At 40.9% G+C, this 12,927-nt stretch overlaps 1 protein-coding gene and 1 long non-coding RNA gene across 2 annotated transcripts; both read left to right on the top strand.

Annotated features, from left to right (window-relative positions):
• Positions 1 to 5,670: 5,670 nt before the first annotated feature.
• LOC127213943 (NEDD8-activating enzyme E1 regulatory subunit-like) lies at positions 5,671 to 9,053 on the top strand. The gene is made up of 3 exons (XM_051174422.1): positions 5,671 to 5,790; positions 8,547 to 8,650; positions 8,912 to 9,053. The coding sequence occupies exons 1-3, from the start codon at positions 5,738 to 5,740 to the stop codon at positions 9,043 to 9,045; spliced, it is 291 nt and encodes a 96-aa protein (XP_051030379.1). The 5' UTR covers positions 5,671 to 5,737; the 3' UTR covers positions 9,046 to 9,053.
• A 1,573-nt stretch (positions 9,054 to 10,626) lies between these two features.
• LOC127213957 (uncharacterized) lies at positions 10,627 to 11,721 on the top strand. The gene is made up of 3 exons (XR_007833688.1): positions 10,627 to 10,666; positions 11,343 to 11,414; positions 11,623 to 11,721. It is a non-coding gene; the product is annotated as an uncharacterized LOC127213957 (long non-coding RNA).
• Positions 11,722 to 12,927: the final 1,206 nt, after the last annotated feature.

The following is a 12,927-nucleotide window of genomic DNA, read 5'->3' on the forward strand; positions in this document are numbered from 1 at the left end:
GGTAAAAATGCAGGTGGAAAGTGAACTTTACTAACTAGCCCTTTGCACTTACAAGGATTAGAGTACACACCATGTATTACACCAGATGAAGGAGCCAAATTCTGTCCCTCCTGCATATCATCGTTTTCAGTAATTTCCCCCTAGTTCTGTGAATTTAGACAAGTAAGAAAAATTCAATGACATCTGTCCTTTCAAGTGAAGGCATAGTGGCCCTAGAAGCCTACTCAGGTCAACTTGGGGGACACTGTGTTCCCATTCAGACACCTCCAGTTTCAGTATTATGCTCTCTTTAAGGCCACATTAATTTATCTGTTTGACAGTTTACTCTTTGGTCTCAGAGACATCAGTAGCTTCTGGTTTTCACTATTTATGGTGCAGGGGGATAAAGGATGTGGGAATATGAGAAAAGGCTGAATTAAGAGAGTGTGGGAATCTTACAAAGCCATGCCTAACACAATCTTGGCCAGTTCTCACTTCCCTTCTCCAAAGTACAGTGTTTGTGCTCTAGAAGAGAGTGACAGGATTGCCCTGGCCTTGTCCATATTATAGGGTTCTCTGTGGATATACACTGAAACAACAGACACCCAATGCTACACCAAGAGACAGAATAATGTCTCCATTTCACTCCTTCCTATATACTTAGGGCTTGTGGGCCAGGCTTGAGTCTTTATTTTTAGTACTAAAAAGAATTTCTTTGGTCCATTGGTCCATAGCAACACACACACATACACACACACACACACACACACACACACACACACACACACACCACATATGGTCCCACTTCAAGTGTGTGTGTGTGTGTGTGTGTGTGTGTGTGTGTGTGTGCATACATATATACATATATACATATGGTGTAAAGTAATGGGTCCTTGGAATGTAGATACAGGTAGATCACAAAAATGCTGTTCATGCTCCCAGGATCACCATCTTTAAGATAGCTTAACCTTTTTGAGTCTGAATTTACATTTTACTTATCAATTAATCTATAAGGTTGGAATAGAGAGCCTAGTAGACCACAAGATGGTCAGAGGAGATAGTAACTGTGACTACTGGCACCCCAGATGCAATTCTCTGTTCCTGGGATTTATACCCTTTCCCCCTTTTGCGTAGTGCATTGGAGAATTTAAAACCCCAAATGTTTCTTTTAAAATTATAAAGACACATTTCTACTTCAGAAACTTTGTTAGAATCAGGAAAATACATGTAAGAAAATAAGAAAATTTAAATTACTGTGCTATCACTCCCCAAGCATCACCACTGCTAATATTTTAGTGACTCTCATGCCAGACTTTTCTACTATGCATAAGCAATCAAGATTATGTATATAGCCTTGTCACCAGCCTTTTCATTTACTGCCCTAGGTAAGCACATCCATCCCTGCTTGATTAGCCTTGAAGAAGTTCACACTGACTCTTCATACATTGCTCTGGTAGACCTTCCAGTTTTCAATACTGTAAATAACATTGCACTGAACATCCTTATTCATCCAACTTTGTGTGTGTGTGTGTGTGTGTGTGTGTGTGTGCTTGTGTGTGTTGAGTTTCCTTAGGATAAATGTCCAGAAATGAAATTAACAGAGTAAATGATAGACACATTGCCAAGTGTCATTTTAATGATTTGTTGTTTTGTGTGTGCTTTTTGGTAGGTGCCATGGCATGTATGTGGAGGTCAGAGGACAACTTTTGGGAGTCAGTTTTCTCCTTCTACTGTTGGTTCTGGGGATCCAGCTCAGTCTACAAGGCTTGAAGAGCACTTGTATCTGCTGAACCATCCTGCTAACCAAAGCAAATATTTTATGTTTATTTTTTTGGTTCTCTCTCTCTCTCTCTCTCTCTCTCTCTCTCTCTCTCTCTCTCTCTGTGTGTGTGTGTGTGTGTGTGTGTATGCATGCGTGCGCGTGCGTGCACATGTTTCCAGATGTGTGTGTAAGTCAGAAGACAGCTTTATGGACTCAGTTCTTTTTTTCCACCATGTGGATTCTGGTTATCAAATTTAAGCTGTCAAGTTCAGCATTAAGTGTCCTTACTTGCTAAGTCATCTTGCAAATCATCTGATTTGTAATGACACAGTCTCACTGTGTAGCCCTGGCTGGCCTGGCACTTTCTATATAGGTCAGACTAGCCTTGAACTCACAAAGTTCTGCTTACCCCTGCCTCCCAAGTGCTTGCATTAAAGGCATGCAATATCACATCCAGCTCCCAAATAATATAAAATACAGAATAAATACAGTGGGATCTGGGAAGATGGCTAAGTGGTTAAGAGCATTGGCTGCTCTTCCAGAGGATCCAGGTTCCATTTCTAGCACCCACACAAGGGCTCATAAGCTTCTGTAACTGAAGTTGGCTTCCAGCAGTTTCTGCACTCATGTGTTACAGATAAACTCAGGTTCAGACACATAAATAAAAGCATGTATGTATGTATGTATGTATGTATGTATGTATGTATGTATGTATTTTTCTTTATCCCATCATTCAGGAAGCATTTATCAGACACTTTGCAAATGTTAAGTGGGGGGTCAGTTATGAGGGATATGACTGTGAACATTATAGACCCACAGTTGCTTCAGGCTGCTTATAAGGTTAGGGAGAGAGGCAATAATCAGACAATGAGCATCTGTTGGAGAAGATCAGACGAGAGGTCTAGTGGTCAAGCACCACAAGAGATGTTACTGTTTTCATACTTGGCTGGTCTCTCACAGATCATAGACTGTCTTCAATTTCTCCTAAATCTCTAGACCATCAATTTCTCCTAAATCTCTAGACCATCAGGGTAGAGATCAACAAGGATGGGTGAAATAACAGACTTGAATTGGTAAGGCTAGAAATGTCATAGTATTTGTTTCTAATTCTTTTTGTTTGTTTTGTTCTTCAAGACAGGGTTTCTCTGTATCGCTTTGGAGCCTGTCCTGGAACTTGCTCTGTGGACCAGGCTGGCCTCGAACTCATAGAGATCTGCCTGTCTCTGCCTCCTGAGTACTGGGATTAAAGGCGTGTGCCACCAACGCCTGGCCTTCACTCTTTCTCCCTTCCTTCCTTCCTTTCTCTTTCTTTCTTTCTTTCTTTCTTTCTTTCTTTCTTTCTTTCTTTCTTCCTTTGTTTTTTGTTTTTTTTCCATGCAAATATTTTAACTCCTTCTTGTGGCCTACAGGGTACAGCTTGCTTCTGGAAAGGCCCTGCTTCAATCTTTTAATTTCAGTGACTAAAGTGACAGACTACTTTCTGAGTTCTTTCTTTTCCTTTGCACCATTTTTTTTTTAGGTTAGCAAATCTCAAGGGCTGGAGAGAAGGCCCAGCAGCTAGGAGCACATGTTGCTCTGCAGAGGACCCAAGTTCAGTTTCCAGCACCCACACTGGATGGCTCACAACCACCTGTAACGCATGCACTTACAATGTGAATACACACACACATATGCACATTTAGAAATATTTTTTTCTTAAAGGAAAGAGGCAGAAAGATGGCTCAGGAGGAAAAGGTTCCCATCAAACTGGAGGACTTGGGTTTTCCTGGAACCTGCATGGAAGAAGAGAAGTGACCTCTGCAAGTTGTCTTCGGTCTTCCACAGGTGCATCATGACATTCTTGCACACACCCCCATAAATAAGTAAATATGAAAAATTGTAAGAAATGCATGCTCTGAGGTATCTTTTCAACAACTCAATCCTTCTCAAAGTACAACCCTTCATCCCTGCCCCCAGTTCATTTTCAATCACATTTGTTGATTTTTCCTTTCCTGGTGCCATTGTGAATGAGAGGCTATGGAGTGAACTTTCACCTGTCTCTTTTGACCTTCTCGCATTCCCTGAGTGTATTTTATTATCTCTCATGTTTCACCTGTTTAACTGGACAAGGAAATGTGACAACAGATGCACGTCATGAGCTGGGAAAGCCCTCATGCCCTTCTCTCCCATCAGTTGGGTTCCATAGGGGCTGGGAGGGAAGTCATGGCAGGGTGTGCTCTTAACTCAGTCCTGACACTGTGCCCAGGGGAAGTGGATTTATCAGCACTGCAACATTACTGTCAAACTGAGCCACCTCTTGTGTCCCTGCAACCCCTTGCGACTGGAGAGACCATGTGTGTGAAGATATAGTCTCATTATGGGCCGAGATAATAATCTCAGGATGTGAGGGGAGGGATCTAGCAATCATTAATCTGGAGACCCCTGTAGAGATTGGGATACAGAGGAAGGGAATTCTTATTTCCTTTTCTACTTGTCATCAAGCCTCTTGCTTCCTCTGGTCTTCAACTTGCTCATAAACTCCTTCCTTAGCATTGGCCACCACAGGACAGTCATCCTGTGCCACATGGCAATTGCAGTTTTAAATTTCTCCTTGTTTATGACCTTCATGGCCAGCCCCAGCTGCCTCTTAAACTTCCCAATTCTCTTCTCATTTGTTACCCGAGGGACTCTTCCCCCTTTGTTTCTTCTTGTTGTTCTTGTTCTTCTTCTCCTTCATCATCCTCTCTCTCTCTCTCTCTCTCTCTCTCTCTCTCTCTCTCTCTCTCTCTTCCAAGACTGGGTTTCTCTGTGTATAGCTCTGGCTGTCCTGGGATTCTTTGTAGAACAGGCTGGCGTCGAACTCAAAGAGGGGTTTAAATGAGTCCACCAACCCAAGATAATGATTTATTTATTAGGGAAGCACTTGCCTCTGCCTCTGCCTCCCAGAGTGCTGGAATTAAAGGCATGTGCCACCACCACCTGGCTATGAGGGAACTCTTAAGAGATGATACTGCTCCTTCCTGTTCAAAACATCATTCCATCCCTCCACCACAGGAAACATTCTTGGAGGGAAGTAGTGGGGTGGGGCTCCTATATCTACCCACTAGGGTAAGAGAGCCACCTTGGTACTATGCTGGTGTACTGTCCCCCTCGGGAGGCCCTCAGGAGCTGTTAATTCACTCAGAAGAGAACTGAGGTTTATCAGTGTTTGCCTCACTGATAGAAGCCGCTAGCTTTGTCGTTTGAAACAGGTCAAGGTGTGGGCTTGCCCTAGTGAGAGGAGGGAAGAAATGGGTGAATCAGAGGAATCATAATGAAAGTTGTCCATACAAGACCTTTGTGTGAGTCTGACGCTCTCTGTATTTAAAATCTCAGTTCAAGACCCACATGGTGGCACATGTATTTAATCTCAACACTCAGGATGCAGGTCTTCTATGTGAGTTTGAGGCCAGTATGTTTACATAGTGAGTCCAGGCCAATCAGGGCTACATAGTGAGAACAAACAAAATCTCATCAACCCCCCCCATCCCCCCCACAGGATTTCTCCGTGTAACAGCGTTGGCTGTCCTGGAACTCGTTCTGTAGACCAGGCTGGCCTTGAACTCACAGAGATCCACCTGCCTCTACCTCCCAAGTGCTGGGATTAAAGGCATGCATCACCACCGCCCAGCTACAAAATCTCATTTTAAAAAAGGGACCATTTCACAGGTGAACAAACTGAAGGTTGGAACGGGAAAGAGCCATTTTTCACAATTAGTAAGCTTGATTAAAATCCAAGTCGGCTTGATTTTAAAAACAGAGTTCTCCACAGTTACTGCAGGTACAGGGAAACTACTCTGGACCCAGCCTCTAGTTTGCCTGACTTCCCCGTGACGCGTGCGCAGTGCGGCTGCGTCGCCTCCTACTGGCGGCGCACTGCAGGCGGTGGTCACCAAAGGCTCCTAAGTGCGCCTGCGCACAAGTGAGTGGGTGGGGACCTACTACCTCGGCTTTGCTGTACGCTGGGCCGGCGCGGCAATGGCGCAACAGGGGAAACTACTCAAGGAGCAGAAGTACGACCGGCAGCTGAGGTGAGCCAGGGTTTCCCAGTGAGCGAGCCGGCGGGTTTGCGGGCTCTCCGGAGGCCTGTGGGGCCTAAGTGCCTCGGCGGCTTGGGCGGGGCCTCCCTCGGGCCTGGCGCGGCGCGGCGCGGCGCGCGGGCGGTGCGGGGCGTGGGGAGCCGGCGCTCTAGGCTCTGGTCACCGGCCACAGTGCTGGGCGAAGGCCGGGACGCCCCTTCCTGCAGGGCCGCGCCAGGCTGTGTGCGGTTGGAGGGTGCACGGTGTCTCCTCGAACCTGGTCTGCACCGTCGTGGCCGGCCCCCTGCGTTCACTGAACAAGAGGATCGGGAGTATCCCATCCCTACCGCAGTGTGCTGCACCGAGTGTGCTGCACCGAGTGGCTGATACTGTTCCACGCCAGCGCTGTCAATAGAAATGCATAATGATAGTTCCATGTGAGCAATCTGTGTCCGCAATTATAATTTTTACAGTAGGCATCTTTGAAATAAGTTAAAAGAAGCCGGACGTGGTGGTGGACTCTCGTTGGTAATCCCAGGACTTGAGAGGCAGAGGCAGGTGGATCGAAAATTGCGAGCCAGCCTGGGCTACAAAGGAGGGACCTGGGGATGGGGAGAGTAAAATGCCGGGGAAGTAATTTTTGCTACTGCTGCCTCCTACCCTTCTTTATTTTGAGAAACGGCCTTACGCAGTCCAGACTGGCCTTGAACTTAAGCATCTATCTCCCAGGTGCTGAGATTGCAGATGTTCTCTGCCAGGCCAGGCTCAAATACAAGTTTTTGTCCTTTCTCCTCTCATCCTTTCACCCTGAGTGTCCTGGAACTTGCCATGTACACCTGGCTGGGCTCAAACTTGCAGCAATCCTCCTGCCTCTGTCCCAACAGCTGAGATTACCCGTGTGGAGAGAACCACATCCATTTTTCTAGGTGCCGAGGGTGGAACTCTGGGCATCATGCATGGTGCCAAACTTACATACCCCATCACCAGAATCATTTTAAAATAATGTTTATTTAACGTAGTATGTCCAGAGTATTACCATTTCAACATGGAATTATTGTGAAAAAAGTTACTCGGCTTTTTTTTTTTGTTGTTGTTGTTGTTAACACTGTCTTATAAATCAAGTATTTCACACATAAAGAATGTCTTAATTCATGCTAGCTGCATTTCTAGGATTCAGTAGCCATTTGTAAATAATCTTAACAGACAGGGCATATTTAAACCATCAGGTGGATCCCTCAACTACTTCCCCATCCTTGCTCTTTTCCCTCTCCTTTTCTTACTTATTATCTTCTGTATGTTGAGTCAATGGAAGTTATAAAAGTGCTTGCCACCACCTCTCCTCTCGGGAGCTCCCATGATACACTGTGTCCCTAAAGATGGGAATTTCCCTTTGTACTGACAGCCTAATTAGTACTGCACCAGGGATTTAGACACTTAGTTCTGAGCCTGTCCTTGAAGGCAGAAGGTCTTTGATACCGGCAACTAAGACTTGTAAAAAAGTTAGGTTTTCAACTTGGGTCCATTTAGCTTTTTCATAACCATCCTTTTTCCCAAGCTTCTAGAGAGAGAGAGAGAGAAGTCAACAGAACTGTAACTACTATGAATTCTTTTATACTCTTGTAGTTCTTGTGTTTTGGGTGTACATAAAACCATAGACAACAAAACTGAGAAGATATTTAAGGTTACTAGGTACCAGAAGAGGATTTTTATTAAGTCCATTCCTTAAAGTACAAAATTTTATCCAGTATAATGAGAACTGCTTATGGCTTTAGGGTCAGAAGGAAACAGAAATGAAGTTGGATGGGCAGGTAGCAGCCAGTGATCAAGGCCTGGCTCTCGGGCCAGCAAGTGTCCCATTTCCCAGGCTGTTCCTCCAACTGACAGGCATTCAGTGATCAGCTCTTCTAGGCAAAAGCCCTGTGTCAGCAGTGTGGTCTGGGACCCTTTAAAGTGAAGAGATAGATGCTCAGTAAATGAAAACTCAAATGGTGCAATTTGTTGAGGTGGCTTTATTATGGTGGCAGGAAAAGAATGTCAGAGTCTTTTCTTCGTCCTGTGGGCATTTAATAGTACTTTTGAGCTTCCCCATGTTTTCTGTTCTGAAGAAAAAATAGTAGATTTTTTTTTTTTGGTTGGGGTTTGTTTTGGGTATGTGTTTTACGTGAAGGAGTCAGGGAGTCAAGGTGACCAGATTGGCCCCAAAACCATGGTATGTGTGTGATTATGAACTTGTTAATGATATGCCAGTATCAATCAGGTTATAACTTGTATTTCTGATTCTTATTATACCTTCATGTTTGTTAATGTATGCACCTTTTTAATCATTCTAGAATGTTCATTGGCTATTGTATTTTTATAGATTTTATTTGTTTATATTTCAATTAACATTATATAATTTTCTGCTTCAGCTTTCTGAAAAGCTGAGACAATAAGTGCTGAGACAAAGGTGTTAGCACCTTTCTTTAATGTTAATAAGTATATTCCCTAGGCTTTCTGTTCTATAAATTACCTGGCTTCAAAGGAATAAAACAAAGACTAGAAAGACAGCTTAATAGTACTGATTATATCATACAAAGGATGATTGATCGAAGTTTTCAATTACATTGTCAGATAACCCTCACAATTATATCAGTTCAGTATCTCACATGTTTGCTATGGTATGTTATATGTTATTTTATAGAAGAATACTTTAAAATATCATCATTCAAATAAGAAAGTCATTATTTTTGAGAACTTTTTTAATGTTCAATTTGTGTTTTGTTTTGTAGGTTGTGGGGTGATCATGGGCAAGAAGCTTTAGAATCTGCACATGTTTGCCTAATAAATGCAACTGCTACAGGAACTGAAATTCTTAAAAACTTGGTATTACCAGGTAATATAACATTGGTGATTGTTTTCTAAGTAACTTAAGGTTCTCATAAAAAGTACTTATTCTTGGGCTGTCAGGATGGCTCAGTGGGTACTCACTTGCCAATTTGAGTTTGACCCCTGGAAGGAGAGAACCAACTCCCATGGGTTGGACCTTTGGCCTCCACATGTGTGCAGTAGCCAAGTACCCTGACATTCAAATCAATAAGTGCAAAACAAAACACCAAACCAAAACATGTTTTTGACTTGTCTTTTGTCTCCTCAGGTATTGGATCATTTACAATTATTGATGGAAAGCAGGTCAGCGGAGAAGATGCTGGAAACAAGTATGTCTTGTTCTTTTACCATATGAACCTGTTAGAAGGTAGTGCGCTCAGGATGAGCCTGAGTGCTAATTGAACCTCATGACTGTGTGTGTGTGTAGGTTATGGGGAAAAAGTGAGTGAATAAAGGTGAAGTGCTGGGACAGTGTCTGGCAAGTAAACTAAAAACAAACAGAACTCATTGTCACTGTCTTCACTGCTGTTAGTACAAAGTGGTAGTCATTTTTCTCTTACCTGTGAATTCTGAGTCCTATCTAAATCCTTAATGTTAGTGCAGTATAATAATTGTGTTTGGGACATCAAATACAATAAGCAAGAACAGTTAACTGAACATGTGACACATGCGTTTAATTCCAGTGCTCAGGAGGTAGAGTGGATCTCTGTGAGTTCAAGACCAACCTGATATACATAGTGAGTTCCAGGACAGCCAGAGCTAAACAGTGAGACTATCTTTAAAAAGAAAAAGGAATAAGAGCAGTACCTCTCATTTTTATCTTTTAAATGTAGTCTGGTATATTTCTCATTGTACCATGTTATTTAAAAATGCTTCTTTATAGGTGATCTGTGTTTTGTTCTATAGAGATAGTCATATTTAGAGTTTGAGAACTTTTCCCAATTTGATTTCATGTTTATTCTCCTCAAGGGTTTAGAGCCCATTATATTTGTCCCTAAATAGCAAGTAAACATTAATTCAAGGAAAAACAGAATTTAGTTCATATTACTTTAATACTTTTTCTTTGGATTATAGTATGTTTCTGCTATCCACAACTCTTTTATTGATATCTGTAAAGTAATAAAAGTTGTATTATTGTAGCTTATCTGGCTGATTATGTAGGATGTGCTAAGTATAAGGTTTCTCTGTTTTTCCATTTTTAAAGATTTATTTTATGTATGATTACTATATCTGCATGTATGACTTTATGCCAGATTCCACTAGAGATGGTTGTGAGGCACCATATGGTTGCTGGGAATTGAACTCAGAACCTCCAGAAGAACAGTCAGTGCTCTTATCCACTGAACCATCTCTCCAGCCCAAGGTTTCTTTTTTTATGGAACCATGTGTCCTTGCCACAAAATTGTGCCTAGATTCTCATCAGCAGCCTCAATTTAGGCCTATGGGATGTGACCGGCATATGTGTGGGAGGAAGCCTGAGTGAATCTTTGGTAATTTCTTGCCAAAGCAAACAGTTCACTACAGCATTTCCCAAGTGTCTGCAGAATGTTGGTTATAGGAAATGTTAATAGCTCTTAAATGGGACAGTGGATTTCATGGTCAAATGAGTTTGGGGAATGGTTCAAAGGAGGTTATAATTTCTTTACTATATAACTTTATTATCAGGTACATTATGACTTTCCAAGAAGGTGGTATAACATATGGTGTTTCCTCTCTTTTTCATTCTTAGAACTCTCAGAGCATCTTGTGAAATTTGTCTTGAGGAACACTGATTTACTAACCTGTCCACTTTTCTTCCTCCAAAAAAGACTGTTATAGTCTTTTATGAAAATAGTGTTTGTGGGTTAGGGAGCATATAGCTCAGTGGTAAAGAAAAGTAAACACACACATACAATTGATTAATATTTGAATGTGATAGACATTATTACAAATGGTAAACAACTTTTGCTTTATAGCCATATAAATCTTGAATTTTTTTTTTAATCCCCTTTAGTTTTTCCTTCAAAAAAGCAGTATTGGCAAGGTAAGCAATCACTGTTACAAAGTATGGTTGTATGTGAACATCTAATAATCCACTTTATCTTGGCTGCTAGAAAAGTTCTGACTTTAAAAGATCTTATTCTCTGAGTAAAAGTAGGGATAGTTCATTTTCTAATCTGGCAAATCTCTTTTGGTAGTTGAAGAATTTTAGAGTACTGCCTGTGTTTTTACTCTGTCCTTTACTAAGTCCTAATAACTTTGATGTTCAGTGGATGGAGTATTATGGTTAAGAAATTAGTAAGTGGGAGTTAGCCAGAAAATTCTTTATTTTTATAGTTTAAGTGAAAACTTTAGAAATCCATGTTCATATTCAGAATGAAAGTTGCACTTATTTAATGATGGGATTATAGACATGGGTGATTATGAGAGTGTGTCTGAACTTGATCCAGTGTAACCCTGCCTGCCACCTATTTTTGTCATTTACCTGTCACAAAAGTGAGGGCAAATAATGTGGTCATTTAAGAACTCTGGTAGTGCTAATCTGGTTCAACCCTGAGTAACATTCTGCTTGAACCTCAGTTAAATACTGAGGAGTAGAATTGTCACATCTATGCATGGAATTAGGAAATTTCCACAGTTTTTCTTGATCTGTAAGCTTTTGGGGATTGTATTGTAGTTAAGTACTTTCTAATTCAAGTCAAATGCTTTGTTTTTGAAAGAACCGAGCTCAAGCTGCCATGGAATTCTTACAAGAACTAAATAGCGATGTCTCTGGAAGTTTTGTGGAAGAGGTATAATACATATATATTGTTTTTTCTATAATGCAGTATATTTTTAAAAATAATTCAAAGTCCCAGAACTTAAATTTTGAGTCATTGTATTACTTACATTTAGTTGGAATTTAATTTGTCGGCTCATTTTTTTTTAATATAGCTTAACTGCTCCTGCCATGTTTAATTTGTGAAATTGTTGAATTTTTCCTCCCCTTGTCTTATTTAGAGTCCAGAAAACCTTCTAGACAATGATCCTTCATTTTTCTGTAGGTTTACTGTTGTGGTTACAACTCAGCTTCTTGAAAGGTAAATTTTAGATGTTAATATCTTTCTTAGTCTTACTTTATTTGCATAGTTTTCCCTATGTACATTTTTCTGTATACATATTTTGTCTGGTGTCTAAAATTCTTAAAAGAAGTATTTAATTTGATGCTCTTGTATGTATTCTAGCTTTGAAAGCATAGGGAAGAAAAAGTAAAATATTTGGGTATATTTAGAGCTTTAAGTGAACATTAGATATTGCTAAATGATGAAATATTAATTAGAAGTCAATTATGGTGCTATAAGCCGGTAAACTCAACACTCATTTTTTGTGTTTGAGGTCAGTCCCTGGCCTACACAGTAAGTTTCAGGCTAGCTTGAACTACATAGTTTCCAAAAATACCAAAACCTAGAAAATTAAATACAAATTAGTTAAATTGTTATTAATTACAGGAAGATTTGTAGGTGTATACATATATACATGGTGGTGCATGCCTTTAATCCTAGCACTCAGGAGACTGAGGCAGGCAGATCTCTATGAGTTCGAGGCCAGCCTGATCTACAGAGTGAATTTCAGGACATTTAGGGCTGTTACATGAGAGAAACCCTGTCTCAAAAAACCAAAAACCAAATACAAACAAACAAAACAAAACAAATCAAAAAGGTTTAATGTTTTTACCAGCATTTTTCCTAATAAAACAGATTAGGGTCTTACATCCTTCTTGTTCAACATTTTTGAGATTGCAGCCAAGTGAAATTGCTTGCTTTCCATTAAACTCTTGCTTATTTATGTTAGACAGTTCCATGTCTGGCATATATTCACTTGCTTATGTTCTTATTTGCCTTCCTTTACAGTACATTACTTCGTTTAGCAGATGTCCTCTGGAATTCCCAGATCCCTCTCTTTTGATCTGTAGGACATATGGACTAGTTGGTTATATGAGGATTATTATAAAAGAACACCCAGGTAAAATTGTTAAGCATATGGGACTTGCTATTGGTTGTTTGAGCCTCTAAATTTATAGCAGTATATCTCTGGCTACAGGTTTAAAGAAACAATCAGATTCAATAGTTTGTCTTTTTTTTTTTAATTTACTTATATGTGTATGGATGTCTTGCATGCATGTATGGCTGTATACCAAGTATATGCCTGGTGCCTGCAGAGTCCAGAAGAGGCCCTCATATCATCTAGAACCAGAGTTACAGATGGTTGTGAGCCATTACATTAGTCCTAGAAATGGAACCTGGGGTCCTCTGGAAGAGCAGCCAC

The sequence above is a fragment of the Phodopus roborovskii genome, unplaced genomic scaffold (assembly GCF_943737965.1).
Source record: "Phodopus roborovskii unplaced genomic scaffold, PHOROB, whole genome shotgun sequence".
NCBI lineage: Eukaryota > Metazoa > Chordata > Mammalia > Rodentia > Cricetidae > Phodopus > Phodopus roborovskii.